The sequence below is a fragment of the Artemia franciscana genome, chromosome 20 (assembly GCF_032884065.1).
Source record: "Artemia franciscana chromosome 20, ASM3288406v1, whole genome shotgun sequence".
In the NCBI taxonomy this organism is placed as follows: Eukaryota; Metazoa; Arthropoda; class Branchiopoda; order Anostraca; family Artemiidae; genus Artemia; species Artemia franciscana.
Genome location: NC_088882.1, coordinates 5,624,399 through 5,643,621, shown reverse-complemented (window position 1 = coordinate 5,643,621; position 19,223 = coordinate 5,624,399). Strand labels below are relative to the sequence as shown.

Sequence of the window (19,223 nt, the reverse complement as noted above, 5' to 3'; positions counted from 1 at the left end):
CCAGGACAAAAGGAATGTTCGATTAGCAATCAACAAAGCACCGGGACACAGGGAGTATAAATGACGACCAGGACATAAGTAAAAAAAAAAAACTATCTATATATATAAAAATAAGTTGTCTGTGGATCTGTGGATCGTGGATCAGGTGACGTCACCTGAAAAAACTGGATCAGGTGACGTCAAAACTGAAAAAACTAAAAAAAGGCAAAAACTACAAAAAAACTAAAAACTAATAAAAAAAATAAAAAACTAAAAAACTAAAAAAACTAAAAAAAGGCAAAAACTACAAAAAAAACTAAAAACTAATAAAAAAGCTAAAAAACTAAAAAAAACTAAAAAAAGGCAAAAACTACAAAAAAAACTAAAACTAATAAAAAAAAATAAAAAAGCTAAAAAACTAAAAAAACTAAAAAAGGTAAAAAACTAAAAAAACTAAAAACTAATAAAAAAAGTAAAAAAGCTAAAAAACTAAAAAAACTAAAAAAACTAAAAAAACTAAAAAAAGGTAAAAAACTAAAAAAAATAAAAAATAAAAAAAAAATAAAAAAAAAGGAAAAAACGGAAAAATAAGCTAACATAAAGGTAAAAACCAATAAAAAACTAAAAAGAAAAAAAGGAAAAAACTAAAAAAAAATTTCATCTAAAAAACTAAAAAAAACTAAAAAGGTAAAAACTAAAAGAACTAAAAAAGAAAAAAATAAATGACGACACTCAAAGAGAAAGCGACCAGGACAAAAGGAATGTTCGATTAGCAATCAACAAAGCACCGGGACACAGGGAGTATAAATGACGACCAGGACATAAGTAAAAAAAAAAATTAACAAAACTAAAAAGAAGGTAAAAACTACAAAAAAACTAAAAAGAAAAAAAAACTAAAAACTAATAAAAAAACTAAAAAATCTAAAAATCTAAATAAACTAAAAAAGAAAAAAAAAGGAAAAAAATAAAGGAGAAAAACAAAACTAAAAAACGAATGTATATACAGACCGGTACACCGGGATACAAATGACGACCGGGACACAGGGAATATAAATGACGACCGGGACACAGGGACACAACTACAACGGGGACACCGGGGGAAACAGGGGGATATAAATGACGACCGGGACAAAAAAACTAAAAAGAAAAAAAAACTAAAAACTAATAAAAAAACTAAAAAATCTAAAAATCTAAATAAGCTAAAAAAGAAAAAAAAAGGAAAAAAATAAAGGAGAAAAACAAAACTAAAAAACGAATGTATATACAGACTGGGACACCGGGATACAAATGACGACCGGGACACAGGGAATATAAATGACGACCAGGACACAGGGACACAACTACAACGGGGACACCAGGGGAAACAGGGGGATGTAAATGACGACCGGGACACCGGGACAGGGAATGGTCGATTAGCAATCACCATCAACAAAGCTCAAGGGCAATCATTAGAATCATGAGGTATAGATCTGAATACAGATTGTTTTCCCATGGACCATTATATGTTGCATCTTCAAGAGTCGGTAAACCTGACAATCTATTTATATGCAAAGACAATGGGACAGCAAAGAATGTTGTATATTCGCAAGTTTTACGTAGTTAAAACCATATATATATATATATATATATATATATATATATATATATATATATATATATATATATATATATATATATATATATATCTATATTCACAGGTGGGACATAGGGACACAACTACAATGGCGCGTAACTATTATGGCGCGTAACGACTTACGCGCGCGGGGGGGCTTGGGGGGGGGCGCGAAGCGCCCCCACCAACTAGGTGTTGGGGTGGCGCGAAGCGCCACCCCAACAGCTAGTATATATATATATATATATATATAAGTTGTTTGTTTGTGTGTCTGTTGACTGACGTCATGTTTGTCGACTGACGTCATTATAAGGATTGAGCTGTATGTCGTCATGAAGTTGTTTGTCGACTGACGTCATGTTTGTCAACTGATGAAATTACAGACCGGGACACAAATGACGACCGGGACACAGGGAATATAAATGATGACCGGGACACTCAAAGAGAAATTACAGACTGGGACACCGGAACACAAATCACGACCGGGACACAGGGAATATAAATGACGACCGGGAAACAGGGATACAACTACAACGGGTACGCCGGGGGCACAAGGGGGATATATAAATGACGACCGGGACACAGGGAATGTTCGAAGAGAAATTACAGACCGGGACACAAATGATGACCGGGACACCGGGACACACGGAATATAAATGACGACCGGGACCCTCAAAGAGAAATTACAGACAGGGACACCAGGACACAAATGACGACCGGGACACAGGGAATAGAAATGACGACCGGGACACAGGGAATATAAATGACGACCGGGACACAGGGACACAACTACAAAGGGGACGCCGGGGGACACAGGGTGATATATAAATGACGACGGGGCCACAGGGAATGTTCGATTAGCAATCACCATCAAAGCTCAAGGGCAATCTTTAGAATAATGAGGTATAGATCTGAATACGGATTGTTTTTCCCATGGACAATTATATGTTGCATGTTCAAGAGTCAGTAAACCTGACAATCTGTTTATGAGCACAGACAATGGGACAGCGAAGAATGTTGTATATTCGCAAGTTTTACGTAGTTAAAACATATATATATATATATATATATATATATATATATATATATATATATATATATATATATATATATTCACAGGTGGGACACAGGGACACAACTACAATGGCGCGTAACTAATATGGCGCGTAACGACTTACGCGCGTAATATATATATATATATATATATATATATATATATATATATATATATATATATATATATATATATATATATATATATATATATATATATATATATATATATATATATATATTTTCTTTTCTTGTATTCTCTTGTTTATGTTCTTTTATATATTTACATTTCATATATTTTCTTTTTTTCGTCATATATTTTCTATTTGGGACATTTCAAAATTTTGACGTAACTCAGATTTCAATTTTGAATGCCAATTTCGCATCCCTGAGTAATAAAAAAGAAAAAGTAAAAACATATATTTTAAATGTAAATGGTAAATGCATTATGGTAATTTAAATGTAAATGGTTAATGATTCTTGTAAATGGCAGTAATAAGAAGCAAGAAAAGTATATGTTCCATCAAATTTAGCTCGTACTTTGCATAATCCTACGGAGGGGGGGGGAGTTACTCTTATTCATTCTGAAAGTAAAACAGTTCAAAATAGGGATGAAACCTTTTTATTGACAGTGAATAGATATAAAATTATTTAACCGGATATTTCGAACACATATGCAGTGTTCATCATCAGCTGTAAAACTAAAAGACATGAATAAAAATAAACAAAATTTATACCTAATAAACTAATTACATATAGTTTATTGCTCTTATTTTTTTCAATGCAACAGCATTGAAGTAACGAAGTTATCTTATTCATTCTGTATCCAAAAATCAAGGTTTTTCCTGCATATTTGATCAATTAGTATTTTTTTGTTAATTATTTATTATCTTTTTATTCTATTATTTACTATGATTTATTATTATTTTATTTATTAATATTATTACTCAATTAGTATTTTTCAATTAGTATTGAGCATATTTGCTCAATTTTTACATTACAAAAAAAAAAAATCTAATTTTGGTTTTGTATAATGAAGTCCAGTTTCTCTTTCATGACACCACCATATGGTTATAGTTAATATTGGTTATAGTTAATTACTAACTTAATTTTTAAAATCCTTAAGCCATGTTTTGTAGATAAAGAGTGGTAGATTGCCAAATATTGTGCTTCTCAGCCATCCACTTGGCCGAGATGGCTTTTGGCCAGCCATTAGTATAAGGACATATATCTGGCCATCCATTGATATATTACTGTAGAGGTTTAATTGTTTATTTTAACGGAAGCACCTATAAAAGAAAAAGCAATATGTACAAGCAAGCAAGCAATCACTCACACAAGGAAGAATCAATAAAGGCACGCTATAAATAAGACACTAATGCAAGCAAAGCAAGGTGAGTATTCTACATCTCCTCTTCTTTATAAGCTACTACTTCAAAGATCGAAGGGAATGACAGGTTTGACTAACCGACCAGAACGACTGGTATATCTGGTATCTCTCGGCATCTGGGTAGAGACATCCTCATTGCTCTGTGGAGGTACGGCTATAGGCCATGGAGTTCTAAGGGCAAGAGGAGACGTGAATGCTTGCTCTGGAGATGACGGATCCGAGAGTGCTCGTGGCGAAGGTGTGGTTGCAAATGGTGAGACGTTTCCAGCTCCAAATGATGGACCATCGAAGATGGGTCTTGGTGAGGGATGAAGAGTATTATCTGTTTCGGTCCCTAGAGGATCATCATTTGGACTCATTCGGGGCCTGATGTGTCGTCGGTTCCTCCGGTAAGTTGAGCCATTTTGAGTCTTCACCAGATATGAGCGGGGAGCATCTCCAAAAACTTTGATTGGCAATGCTCTTTCCCACCTCTTTTTGTCACTAAGTTTGACCCAAACTGGTTGCCCTTCCTTCAATGCAGTCAATGATTTTGCTTTTCGGTCATGGTAAGATTTCTGAATTCCTTGTTTCTTTTGTTTGGTGAATTCAAACGACGAGTAAGGCACTATTTTTGGTTCGAGTTGTGATGAAGTACGGAACGAAGCTGGAGACTCATCAGCAATTTTGCAGGTGAGTGGTGACCATCATCAATTGGTGTGTTTCGATATTCAAGGATTGCTAAGTATGAATCCGATCTGTCCTCTAGTGCCTTTGAAATGAGCTTTTTGGCAGTTTGGACTGTCTTTTCAACAAGTCCATTAGCTTGTGGATACTTCGGACTACTCGTTTTTTGGCTGAAGTCCCATAATTTGGTAAATTGATCAAATTCTGGTGACAGAAAATTTGGAGCGTTATCAGATGTGAGTAATTTTGGTATTCCATGGCGACTAAATTGGCTCTTTAATTTCACGATGATAGCTGATGATGTCAATGAGTCGAGCTTATCAAGCTCAAAGAATCGACTATAGTAGTCGACAGTGATAAGATACTGGCGATTTTGCCAGTCGAAGATGTCAACGGTAATGTGTTCCCAAGGTAGCTTTGGGATCTCTGAGCATATAAGCGGCTCTTGCTGCTGCTTGCCATGAAAGGCATTGCAAGCATCACACTGTGATGTATAGGAAGGGATATCTTTTGTGATACCAGGCCAGAATATGACAGTCCTAGCGCGCTGCTTGGTTTTGGCGATGCCAAGATGTGATACATGCAGTTGTTGTAGGATCTCATACTGCATGGATGGAGGCACTACAACTCTTGTCCCCTTCAAGATTATGCCTTGGTTGACTACAAGTTTGTCTCTGTGGTTCCAGAAAGTCAAACAGCTGGAATCACACTGTCGTCGAGATAGGGGCCATCCATCAAGTATAGTCTGGAATGGAGTGTACTGAATTTTCGTAATTCAGTACAGGTTGCATTCCTGATTTTTTCCATTTTCCCGTCAGATATAGGTAAGTTTTTGAAGAGTGTATGGACAAAGACTTCTGCTTGTTTCTCGTTTTCATTGTCGAGGTTAGGTGTGTGCAACCTTGACAGAGTATCAGCCACAGGTATTTCAGAACCTGGTCTGTATACAAGTTTCAAACTATATGGCTGTATTGATAGCATCTTGCGCTGTAGCCGTGGTGGTGCTTTGGATATCGGTTTTACAAGGATGCTTTCTAGAGGTTTGTGGTCTGTTGTTATTGTTACGGTTCTGCCATATATATACTGGTGGAAATGCTTGCATCCAAATACAACTGCCAGCAGTTCCTTCTCTATTTGTGAATACCGCTGCTCGGTTTCACTCGTTGAACGTGAGCCAAAAGCAACAACATTATCGTCAACTGCTAGTACTGCGCCTAGACCATGCTTTGATGCATCTACTTTTATCTCTATGTTTATGCACTATGGGTCAAAGTATGCCAAGTTGCTGCAAAGGGCTGGTTTTATCTTTGAAAATGCCTTTTCATGAGCTGGTTTCCATTTGTACTCGTCAACCCGTGCTAGCTCTCTTAGGCTTTTGTTTACTGAGGACAAGTTTGGTTATGTACTTCGACAAGTAGTTAAGCATGCCTAGAAGTTTTTGAAGCTGCTCGCTGTTTTCTGGCGGTGACATTTCCGTAATAGCCCGAGTTTTTTCGGGGTTGGGCTTTATTCCTTCCGAGGTGAGAAGATTCCCAAAGTATGGGATGCTCTCTGCACCAAACACACATTTCTCTTGGTTGAACTTCACATTTTTCTCACGCGCACGTTCTAGCGCTACTTTCAGTCTTTCATCGTGTTCACTATCATTAGCACCACAAATGACTATGTCATCGACTATTAGGCCCAGATTGATGTTTTCAAAAGCCTCTTCCATTTTTCTCTGGAAATCGTCTTGTGCTGAGTTGAGGCCAAAGGGGTACCTTTTGAATTTGTAACACCCATGGATGGCGTTAAAAGTTGTCAAGTCGGATGATTCATCATTAAGCATCATTGACCAGAATCCACTAGTGGCATCGAGTTTGGAGAAAATCTTAGCTCCAGCACACCTCTCGGTGATGCTCTCGAATGTTGGGACCGGATAATGTGGTCTTTTTAGGTTCTTGTTCAGGTCCACGGGGTCCAGACATATCCTTAAGTTCCCATTTGCTTTCTCCACTATTACAACAGAATTAACCCAGTCAGTAGGCTTTGTAACTTTCTCAATGATTTTCATCTGTTCCAGGCGGTCGAGCTCAGCCTTTAATCTCTTCTCCAATGCAAATGGTACACGTTTTGGGGATTGAACTGTAGGAATTGCTCCTTCCTTCAGCGTCAGCTTACACACGCCAGGAAGTTGGCCAATACCCTCAAAGACATCAGCATATTGGTCTATCATGATCTTGATTCGATCAGGGCAAGGTTGCATTGTTGCACATCAAATATGAATTTGACAAGACCAAGATCAACACTGGTTTGCCTACTAATTATAGGCACTTTCTGAGTGTCAACCACGAAGAATTTGTGCTTCTGCCCAGTCCTATCTTTGTATTGTATTTCAGCTTCACACACTCCATATACATTCAACTTCCCATTGGTATAGCTTGTCAGGATACTGTTGGTTTTGTTTAGTGTGGGATGGGGATAACATCTCTCATATTCCTTTAATGGAAGTATGTTGACATCTGCTCCTGTATCAAGCTTGAAGCTGATGTACTTCTTTTGTGTACTGAAGTAAAGATCAATGTGATGGTCTTTGGTTTGATTCATTGAATGAATTGAATCAATATACAACTCGCTTCCAGAGCTAGGGGAGAAGTCTAATGCATGTATAGCCTGAGAACCAGAGCTTGTTCCTGCAATTTCTAGCTGGTGAACTGTTTTACTCTTGCAAACTCTAGTATAATGGTTGATCTTGCCACACTTGGAGCATGTTTTTCCTTTTGCGGGGCACTTGTGTCCACAGGAATATTGTCCACCACACATATAACATTCAGGATATTTGCTCACAACATCGACTTCTTGTTTGATAGCTGTCTTATGCTCAGCGTCACTCATAGTTAGTAGTTGTGCTTGGGTTCCTTCCATTGCTTGGCTTGTGTTAATGGCAGTAGTGAGAGTGAGTGTTGATCCCTGTGTAAGCAACTTTTCTCTGATTCTGTCATTTCTTATACCGAAAACTAGCCTGTCCCTGACCATTTCATGTTCTGAATTCCCAAATGAGCAGTCTTTTGCTAAGATCTTGAGACTTGTTACATTTTGTTCAACTGTCTTTACAGCATCCTGGTTCCTTTTGTGAAATTTGTATCTGGCAAAAATGGGGTTGGCCATTGGTTCCACATAAGTGTCAAATTTTGCCAGGTATGCAGTTACATTCTGTTCTGAGTCAGCAATAGTGAAGGTGTTAAATATATCCCTGCCTTTTTCACCAACCCATATGAGCAAGTATGAGCATTTCACAGTTTCTGCTTTACCACTAAAGGGGCCACTGAACATTAATTTTTCATGCTGCTTAAATCTATTCCATGCATGTTTCAAGTTTTGTGAATTCCAGTCGATCGTTGGTGTTGAGCAATGAACTGAATCCATCTTTACTTGGTTACTTCTGACACCATGTAGAAGTTTATTTGTTTATTATAACCCAAGCACCTATAAAAAAAAATATGTACAAGCAAGCAAGCAATCACTCACACAAGGAAGAATCAATAAAGGCACACTATAAATAAGACACTAATGCAAGCAAAGCAAGGTGAGTATTCTACAATTACCCTATATTAAAAATTGCCCAAAATCTTCTTGTCTGGTAATCTTCTAAGGCCGAAAAAGCATATTGTCCCTGAAGTGTCCCTGATTGTCCCAAAGTGTGTGAGAAGAGACCATAAGAAAGGATTAAAGGAAATCGAAACTTTTAGGAAGGAGGTGAAAATTGAATTTTTGAATTGATTAGGTGTAGGATGAGTGTGCGTAGCTGTGTTGCTTTCAAGGTGCCATTGTGAGATACTAGTAGCAGTAGTAACGTAATTCTTCTTGAAGGTATGGGAGCGACGCATGCTCAGGGACGTTATGCTAGGTCATTTCTTGATGGAGGCCCCAGTTTCTGAGGGAAGAAAGCGAATTACAACTGACTTACGCTCTCTCGAAGACCATGATATGCCTACAGAAGGAAAGCTGACCATTGAGTATATGACAAGTGACGATATAACCAGTATTTAAATTTCCCATGTGATTCAGTATTTTTACATGTCAGTCAATTACCTATTTTGTGTATTCTTTTTTAGGTTTTGTTGCGTTGAACTGTTATTTCCTTATATTATCCTAAAATAAGCTCTGATGTTCGAAAAAAAGGCCAAAAAAGCCGTTGGGCAAAAAAAAACTCAAACAAATTAAACAGTATGCTGAAAATTACTATATTATTTTAAAAATTTATTTATATTATTATATTATTTTATTATTATTTATTATTTTAAAAAGGCAGATATTATTTTATATATTATATATATTATTTTATATTATTTATTTTATTTTATATTATTATTATTATTTAAATATTATTGTTTTATATTATTTTAAAAAGGCAGAATTGTGTAAAAATAAACAAAAAAGAAACTAGAAAAGCTTTTGGGCAAAAAAGGAGAAAAAAAAAACAACTAAATGCCGTCAGAAAAATTCAACCGTCAGAAAAATTGCCAAAACGCAAGGTTCAAAAAAAGTAGAGAAATTGAAGATCCCCCAAATAGCGGAAACAAACAGTAACAGTCTATCAAAATAGAGAATTGCCGAAAAAAAAAGCGAGAAACGAGAGATGCCAAAAAAAGTGAAAAAAAAACATAATGCTTAAAGTTATTGCAGCCGTTTCATTATATAACTTTCACAGCAAAAAGTAAATAAAAATGTTAACAAACTTAAATCCGTTTTTTCTATAAAGAGTTTAAACAAATAAAACTTTCTTAATATTTTTCAATGCTTTTCCTAGTATCTCTACATTAGTTGAGTCATTCAATTTCTTCCCCTTTTCACAAGATTGTAAGTTTTCTCTTAACCAACAAGGGAAGTCAATCAAGGGGGGCTCCCCTTGTATCTTAAAAAAAGTAATCCCCCTCTCATATACATTTTTGTGAATAGGCACCCCTGATTGCATTTATTTTCGCATGGTAGTTTTATCAGCTGTAGAGATTCAGCCCTGTTTTAGTCAAATGGCCCAGTTCAGGCCCGGGTTTGGTTAATGACAACACGTCCTTGCAAGTTTAAAAAGAATTAATTGAAATTATCAGGACTAAGAAACAGCTGTGGCCATTTTTGTTATTCCCTGGACTTCCTTGCTTTTAGTATAAGAATTCTACAAATTTAAAGACACTTTCTTGAATTTTGATTAACTGATAATTTTAATTCTTGTGTTTAAATTATTGGCTAAAAGCCAATATTTTTTAAATATAATCAATATATTAGAATTGTTAACTTTGAATATAAAACTAAATATAGTTAAGTATCAAAATGTGAACTTAATTAAAATTCTTAAAAGTTCGCTAAAAGCTGATGTTGTGTCGTCTAATAATATTATTATTACACGACGTTTTTACAATTAAGACATATCTATTTCTTGTGTTTTTTAGTTTCATTATTTTGCCTTTTAACATGAAACGACCCGAAGAATAAGTTTGAAGTTATGCGCTTGTTTAAGTCTATTTTTGACAGTGGTGTTACTATGTGGGGAGAGGGTACATTTGTCCCCGTGTGCCTTATTTGTCAGGGGTCGTATATACAGGGGTTTGTATATTTTATGAAAGATATGGTTACTCACGGTGTTAAGGAGGGGGGCGGGGGCTAACATTGGCCACAGGTGCTGAAAATGCTACCTACGTCTTTGGTTTTAGAAATGAAGGTGTATTCAATTTTACTTTTTCAATTTATGTCAAATAGTATTGCTACAATGTCCATGACCATTTTTATTGGGAATGGGGTCCTCTGTCCTGGGTTTAGACAGATTTAGTGCAATTCTATTTTAGGAAGACCCATTAAGAATTTGTTATTGTGATATTTCATTTTTTGTGGGTATAACCTACAAATCCTTGTAATGCCTTACCGTGGATGTGTTATGTTATTTATTGATTTTTTCAAAAGCCCTTTACGTTCATGAATAGAATTGAATGAACAAATTAAAATAGCAAAGAAATAAATATACTGAAAAGTTGCGTATGTTAAGTCACATAACGTAACTTCTATAAATAGAAAAGAATGTTGCATGTTTTACGTTTATAATTAAACTTGTTACCTTACCTTATATTTAAGTATAAATATATTACTTCAATATGTTACACATTTTTATAGTAGATTTTCCAAAATAATACAAACTTTAGTAACTTAGAATTCAAAATTAAAATTAAATTCAGCCAATTTTTTTTAAGTCTAATCAAAATAACCTAATTAATCTTATTTATCTAACTAACAGTGTATACTGTGGAATCGAGTATTGTTGAATATGATCTATATGAACGTAATAAAATGTTATATAATATTATTCAATAATATCATACTGATTATAATTAACTAATTTAAATAATTATTAATTTCATTATACTATTCATATTAATAATATAATTCGTAATTTGAACATATTCTATTGAATTTAATTTTTAAAATAAGATAGCTAATACTTAAGTAAACTGAATTAATTCATGAATGACCTTCCATTTGTAGTTAATTAATTGGTCAGACCCTCCTCTGTCCTGTTCATTTTATTATTATGCCACCTGATTAATATACCACTTGATCTTAATGACTGGGTGGCTCAGTGGTGCACTCCCAAAATAATTATGGGGGGGCGACCAGGGGTTTCTTTGACCGATCAACAGAAAACTTTGAAATTCCCTAGAAATATGGTATTTTAAGGCATTACTTTAATTTTATTTTAGCTCTTTGAATGCAAGCTTTGAGTAGAGACTAAGGAATGAATAATAAAACTGAGCAGGTTATATAATATTTAAAAACAGGATTGCTACAGCCCATTTAGCACCCCCTTCCCCCGTGGGTGCGTGCCTGGGGTGGCTAAGATGCCACACTTCATTCTAAAAGGAATGAATAATAAAACTGAGCAGGTTATATAATATTTAAAAACAGGATGGCTATAGCCCATTTAGCACCCCCTTCCCCCCGTGGGTGCGTGCCTGGGGTGGCTAAGATGCCACACTTCATTCTAAAAGGAATGAATAATAAAACTGAGCAGGTTATATAATATTTAAAAACAGGATGGCTATAGCCCATTTAGCACCCCCTTCCCCCCGTGGGTGCGTGCCTGGGGTGGCTAAGATGCCACACTTCATTCTAAAAGGAATGAATAAGAAGGAGTAAAAAAACAAAGAATAGTTGTATGGAATAAGACATGATAACCAAATTAATATTTATTCAATGGAAAACAAATTGATTCTATACGGTTAAGAGTTTTTTTTCGGTAGAAGGGTGCATTCATGGGGGGGGGCTTGCAGGTATTGGGGTCTCTCCAGAACATCTTCGTGATACAAAGTCTCTTAAATACTGATTGATTATTAATACACTGTATTCTAAGTTTTGATACTCTGAAAAAATCTAGAAATCTGAACAAAATTAAAAATCTGGTGCTTTAAATTTTTAATTTATGTTTTAATTGTTTAATAGAACAAATAGCAAAGTGAATTTAATTTGGATGTTTATTTATTGCTAGATTTGTCTTTCGCTTCCTATTTTTCTTGATAGTTCTATTCGCAAATTATTGAAATCCTCCCCCATCCCACGTTCCATGTCTCTAGTGGTGATTTTAGATTCTGACCCGTTTTCGCTCTAGGATGGATTTTTGGTATAAACTTGTTTATATGTTTATTTCCTTTGGCTCCTATCCGCGAGGATATATCAAATTTAAAAAAGTGATACTTAAGTGACTTTTTTTTATTGTGATCAATCCTTAATATACAGAAATCTGGACTCTGGCTCAAACTTTGGGTTTGCACCAGTCTAAACCCAAAATTTCTTGATGTTTCTCCAAATTTCCTCCCAAAATAGTTCTTCAGTTCACGAGCGTTAGAAATGCATGTTGTTAATTTTCGCTTGCACTATTTTTTGGGAGATTTCGGCAACCCCAGGCTTCTTTTGGGGAAACTTAAGAGAACCACGAAAAATCCAGGTATAGTGGCAACGCTGAGATATACGTTTCCTAATGTTCTTATCTATGTGTTTTATTGCCTTCAAAGAAGTAATTCTTGAAGAAGTGATTGGTTTTTGGTTGTGGCCTTAACTTATGCACAAATGTTCTACTTTCTAACTTGTAGTATTACTTTGTTTTGGAGTTATTGTCATTGGTTTTACTATATCTTTACAGTACCATATATATTTACTATTTTCTCACGTTTAGAATACGTAAATTTGATTTTTAGGTACAGTTTTCAGGGGTGGGTGCCCTGAGGTTCAATCTTATAAGAAAGGGAATTCACGCAAGAAAAAAGTAAATCTGATTTTCCTAATTAAAGGATTTTTTGTACTTTTTTTAAAACTAGTAACTCATTTTGTACGAACCACAGGGATGGTATAAGGTCCACATGCCCCCCCCCCCCTCGAAAGGTCAAAATTCTGAGAAACTACAGCAGTAGAGGGAAAAAATAACAATGGGAAAGCCGAAGTTTTATTGGTACCCCCCCCCAAAAAAAAAGAAAAATATCAGTGTCAAACAAAAAACATCGTGTCCGCTACACTGAAGAATGTAAAGGGAAATAGGTAATGAATTTTCTGAGGGAAGGAGGGAAGTATCCGCCCATGGGAACCATTAAAAAAAGTATGACTATCTTTTCTTTTAAGTGTGCTGTATTAGGTCTCCTGTGTTGATGGTTGGAGGAGACTAAAGGGATTTAAGATATAAAGTTTTGAGGGAAGAAGCCGTATTGTTCAATCTTATAGGAAATAACAACATTTTTTTTAGTAACATATATATTATACAATATTGTATTATATAGCAACATAAATAACAACGTTTATCTAATCTTATGAAAATGCAATTGCCAGTTGAGAAAAATTTTCCTTAACCCGCGAAAGCGATCAGCTAGGAATCAGGATATCATCAACCTAACTCAGTGACATAATTTTGACTCCACGGCTTTCGACTACCACCATATACAGGATCCAATACCGCAGTTCCATTCATAGGCAATAGCAATTTTTTTTATATAATATTTTTCTTAAGTAATAAAAGCTCTAGATAAAATCCAACTAGAAAATATAAACAATTGTGGGAAGGTCGCTAGATATTACAAACGGAAAAACCTCTTTAAAGATGTATCTGAGTCATTAAATTTAAGGGTATTGTCCCTGTACATGGCTGCACGCGGCTCTTGTCTGAGCCTGGCCCAAACGTTAAACTTGGAACGTTTCTTCAATTTCTTTTTTTTAGTTATTCATTTAATTCGGAACCTCTTTACAAGAACATGAAAGAGACGGTACACAAATAGAAAAAAAAGAAAACAACATTTATTCTAGAAAAAAACAAAACATTGTAATATATTTTGAAGTACTATTCTAAGTTAGGAGTGACCGGTTTTTTATATTTTTCACAAATATTTGCTAATTAATTTCCCTAAATTTGTTTATTAATCTTTTGGAAGCCTTTTTGATATTCTTTGACTTTAACCTGCAACTGTGCGTATATTATTCACTATTTAATACCTGGGTTTTAGTTATTTTCTATGCATATCTTTGATTTTTCTTCTTTTTTATTTTAGCTCTGCGTTTACCTGGGTTTATGTGTCAATTTAGTTTCTTGGTATTTATGTATTTGATTTTTGTTTGTATTTAATTCTAGTTTTGCTCGTTAATTATGCTATTTATTTTCTTACTTTGTTCCATGTCAATATTTGTCTTTCACTCCAAGTCTTTGTGCCTAATGCCAAATAAAATTCTAGAAATGTTAGCCCTTAAATTAGCCCTTAAATTAGCCCTTAAGACCGTATTTTAAGTAGACGACAGATCACCGGTAAAATCAAATCTCTGCTCATGCTGGTAAAATCAAATTGGGAAACAAAAGATGATTAGATTTCCCGCGGGTAGAATGTACGTGATTGTTTGCTGTTATGCTGTTTTGGCAACCAATGAGAACCCAGAAATGATGACGCGCTAATCATTAGAGATTTGTCTTCCAAAGCTTTGTCTTTGGTTCTTTCGAATGCTTTTCCAAAAAGGGGCAGTATGGTATTGAACCTGTGGTTGCTTATTTCTTGTTTATCTTTTCCTGACTTACGTACCATAATTCATATACCCCTCCCCCAAATTTAGGGAATTACTCCTCTTTTTATGTTACATTTAACATAGAAAAATTGCCATGTCCCAGCTTTCTTGAAAGTTTTTAAATAACATGGAGTGGACTCCATCTTGTTCAGGGGATGATTCTGGTATAATTGTGTATAATAATTAAGAGTGGGAACTGGCGCTAGTGTCAACAACAAAAAAAACTGTCAACGTAATCTAGAGCTTAGTATTTTTTCAAGCCTTATACTCGCTTTTTGTAAGGAACTCAGATAAGATACTTATTGTTAACCTCATTTTACCATTTATATTAATTAGATTAATGATTCCTATTACTTATCTGAAAAAATGTCGTGTCGCCAAACACTAGATGGTGCTGATTGTTGTTTTTTTGTTTTTTTTGTCGATATTAGTGCCAGTTTCCACTCAAGTTACCCATACTCTTCGAGATGAAATAAGATTATTCTACCCGTAAAGAGAATATTCAAAGACCGTCGGACTTGATGTAATGTGGTAATGCCAATGAAACATTGTGTCAGCAATGAAATAGAATCACGTTATCATTGAAAGGTCTTTAGCAAGCAGATATACCAAAATATCCTTGCGACACTTGCGATCCTTGCGACAAGGACAAATGTCCTTGCGACACTGTCCACTTTGAATTTAATAATCATGTTGTTTGTTTTTAAACTCTTTTCTAAAGTTTAAAAGATGGCTTAGGATACCCGGTGCCCAAAGACGGTTGCCGATTATATACAAATAAGCTCGCGCTCAGTGAGCATCTTAAAAACGATTTTTGTGTTGTTTTTTAGTGGGGTTCAATAGCCAGCAACAGCTATTGAAAATTTGCGTTTCGCCATACCGTTTCAGTGGTATCGTCTTGGCAACGCTAACTACGTAATATAATGCAAAAAGAAAACACATAGCACTCCATTCGCCAAGGTGTACAAATCGTTACGAAGGAGACATGAATGCAAGGTAGGGAAAAATAAAAGAAGGCATATGGGATGGCAACATTTGTCTATGACAGCGTCTACAACATTTGTTTATTCAGCGTCCAAATGACGTTAGTTCCCTTTAAATCTGATATAGAAGTCCTGCTGTCATAATTACTAGTTCTTTTCACCAGAAGAAAAAAAGGCTGAATAGCCGCGAGTTAAGCAGATTCCCATTTAATCATCTGACAGTACCCTCAATCCAAACAAATACTGAGCACCACCAGGCGTAGCTTGGACTCACTACTAGATCACTACTGATTACTACTAGACCAATAACAGGCTCTGCAAAACTTGAATATTGTCATTGAATCGCCGAGTATGGCATCTCGGGAGGATTTAATGTGCGCTTCACTTGAGCAAAGGATTAGCACTTTCAATGAAAATTTTACACCGAATTCCTTGAGATATATTGAACCAAAACTCATGTTATCAGTAAATACGATAAACCGCAGGTTACACCACTTTTAAGTGCGCCGGTCCTCTAACGCATCCCCCTTTGCTCGAGTGGCAAGGGACAGCAGAGAGTGGCCAAACGAAAACTAATAGTTTCATAGCTCAGTCAAAGTGATGACTGGAAATGTTGATAAAACTGGTATATCAAAATAGTTGACCATAATGGTCCTATACTAGCATCCAATGACGTTAGTGCATTTCTTGTGACCATTTGTACTACTTTAACATCAGCCACCTCAAATGAGAAAACCTCGCTTCTGGAAGAGTGCCCCAGAGAAGGCTCAATGTCGCTCAGTGAAATTGGATTTTCCGTCAAATAAGAAAAGTGAAAACAGACGTCTGTCCTTTCTCACTCTCAGTTCTTGCCCATCAGTGCATTGTATCTAGAAACTTCCCTAGACCATAGAAAATACCCCACATCCTTACGATCCCCGAACTGAATCAGCGGAAGTCATGAGAAGATTTATTACCAATCTCCTTGATGTCACTTTGGCCTAGCCAAAGTGTAATAATCTTTGATCTTGCCGTAGCTTTTAGAACAAGTAAGTGAACCTATTGACAAATACCAATATGGTGTACTTCCTAATTGAGGGATGTCTATATACCTTGTCAGAACACTCAGTCAGATTCTAAAGTGGCTTGAAAAGCAAGGCTGTTTTTTTTTTACCACACAGCCATCAAACTTCACAAAGCGTTTGATCACCGATCACTTCTAGTTGCTTGCCTAAGTCTGAAATGGATGGGTGCTAAACGCATCAAAGGGAGTGAAAAACCAAACGCTGGTAATTGTGCTACATAGTCTATCTGGAAGACAACAAAAAGCATTTGCACGAAGAGAGCTGTGGCTTAGAGCAGACTGAAATGACCTACGGGGCTCCGCAGGGGACAAATGTGGCAGGAATGGCGTTTTTCGTCATCATCAATTATTTGCTGGTCTATTAGTGGCTCTTACTGGCCTATTTTCTTCATGGAAATGTCCCCATGAAGCAGTTCCCTAAAAAAACATTTTTGATCTGCTAAGTTCACAGAAGAAAGATTCGAAATCGACTATCAGCTCTGTTAAGTCAAGAATACTTTATCTCAAACCGGTAAAGAGATAGCTCATCCAACCAGGGGCTCATTTCCGTATTATGAATAAGGTGGAAATGATGGGTGTCATTTCTTACATGACTGCACCTTAACGACCAATATTAGTAGCGTAACCCGTGGGGCTATCGCTTCCAAAAATGTGACACTCCGGGTGCTGTGCAGATTGGCTTCTTCTGACATACGTGTGCTATGTACGCTCAATCCTCACATAAGTATGTCCTACCTGGGGTCCGTCAGTGCCAAGAATTGCTTATTTACTGCAGGGACTGAAGTCAGTCCAGAAAGGGGCAGCCAGGATGATCCTGAGTGATAGAGACATTTAATATCTCGATGTCATTGGCCTCCAAAGTCCGACCGTGACGTTTTAACCCCAGATGCCAAGACAAACAGTCTTGAGGGACAAAAAGCTAAGTTTGTGTCTCTGTGACTTTGAACAAATCCTAATTAGAACTTTTTCATACCCTTTTTTAAATAATAGTGTAATCGTGTATAAAAACGATTGTTTATGGATGAACATAAGTTCAGCTATCGTGCCAAGATTGTCTGTGCATATAAACCTTTATTTCCCTCTCTATCTACCTCTGTCGTTCTCAATCTCTCTCTCTCTCTCTCTCTCTCTCTCTCTCTCTCTCTCTCTCTCTCTCTCTCTCTCTCTCTCTCTCTCTCTTTCTCTCTATCTATCTCTCTCCCTCTCTCCTTCTCTCTCTCTCTCTCTTTCTTCCTCTTGAAAGCTCAATAAGCTAAAATTTGTTGTTACAGATAAAAATTCTTGTAATGATTGTCTTTTACTATAATCTAGAACTAATTTTTGGTTAATTTCAAAGATGCTATTAGTTTGCAAATTTTTTTTTTTTATTTCTTTTGTTGGAAATTCATTTTGATGTTCAAACCACATTCAATAAAGCACAATAATTACGCTTATTCAATAAGTTAAGTCTAATTCAGTCCAACTTTAATTAACTATAATTAATAGCAATAAGTTCTGTTAAACGTGAGGTAAACGACTGGGCAGATGTAGTTACTTTCAAGTTAAAATAGGCTGTGATTTTTCAGTGCTGGAGTATTTTACACCAGCATAAGAACTAAGATTTTCTGGTTTCCGAAAAATTTTTGAACTAAAAGCCGAAGCCAGCCTGAAGTAATAGCCCATCGCTGATCGCCCTGGCCATCACCGTAAATTGATAAATTTTAAAGTATTCGCCCTTCATTGATCGCCCAAGCCATCACCTTGAGTACAGTGCTGCCGCATTTTGTCTCCTATTAAATAAAAAAAAAACAAGTTTTTTTTAACTGCAAGTAAGGAGCGACATTAAAACCTAAAACGAACAGGAATTGTTCCGTATATCCCCTCCTCAACACCTCGCTCTTTACGCTAAAGTTTGACTCTTTGTCACAACTCTGCTTTTTAAATCATCAGCATAATCTAAGTCCAGGATCGATTTTCCTCCCCATTTGATTCTGTGGCCTTTCGCTTATAGTTCGTGGCACTGTCGCTAAAGTTCAACTCTTTCTCTTAACTCTATTTTTTATAACAGTAAAAAACTTTAGCGTAAAGAGCTGGGCGATGAGGAGGAAAAGCCCCTTTCATATACGGAATAATTTCTGTTCGTTTTAAGTTTTAATGTTGCTCCTTACTTTTATTTAAAAAACTTGTTTTTTTATTTATTTCCGGTCGTTTTTGAATTAATGCATGTTTTGATCTTTGCTCTTCACACATAAATAATTAAAACGAAATTTGCATATTAATTAATTGCAATTAATCGTAAGATTTTGCGAAAAAAGGAGTGAGGGATGAGGCCTAGTTGCCCTCAAATTTTTTGATTACTTAAAAAAACAACTAGAACTTTTAATTTTTCACAAACGTTTTCATTGGTAAAAAATATATGTAACTTACGAATTAACTTACGTAACG

The 19,223-nt window shown here is 35.7% G+C and overlaps 2 protein-coding genes across 4 annotated transcripts in view; both read left to right on the top strand.

Moving 5' to 3' along the window:
• The window catches only part of LOC136040357 (calpain-5-like), a 144,487-nt gene extending 130,039 nt beyond the window's left edge, over positions 1-14,448 (top strand). For 2 of the 3 annotated variants that reach the window (XM_065724605.1, XM_065724606.1), the window contains exon 14: positions 8,550-9,263. In XM_065724605.1, the coding sequence (XP_065580677.1) occupies positions 8,550-8,729 (180 nt within the window). In that variant the 3' untranslated portion in view covers positions 8,730-9,263. Of the gene's footprint in view, positions 1-8,549; positions 11,482-11,608 lie in introns of those variants that run through there. The other variant, XM_065724604.1, reaches the window with a different exon arrangement.
• Positions 1-19,223, top strand: part of LOC136040359 (PIH1 domain-containing protein 1-like) — a 491,267-nt gene that overhangs the window by 163,767 nt on the left and 308,277 nt on the right. The window lies entirely within an intron of this gene.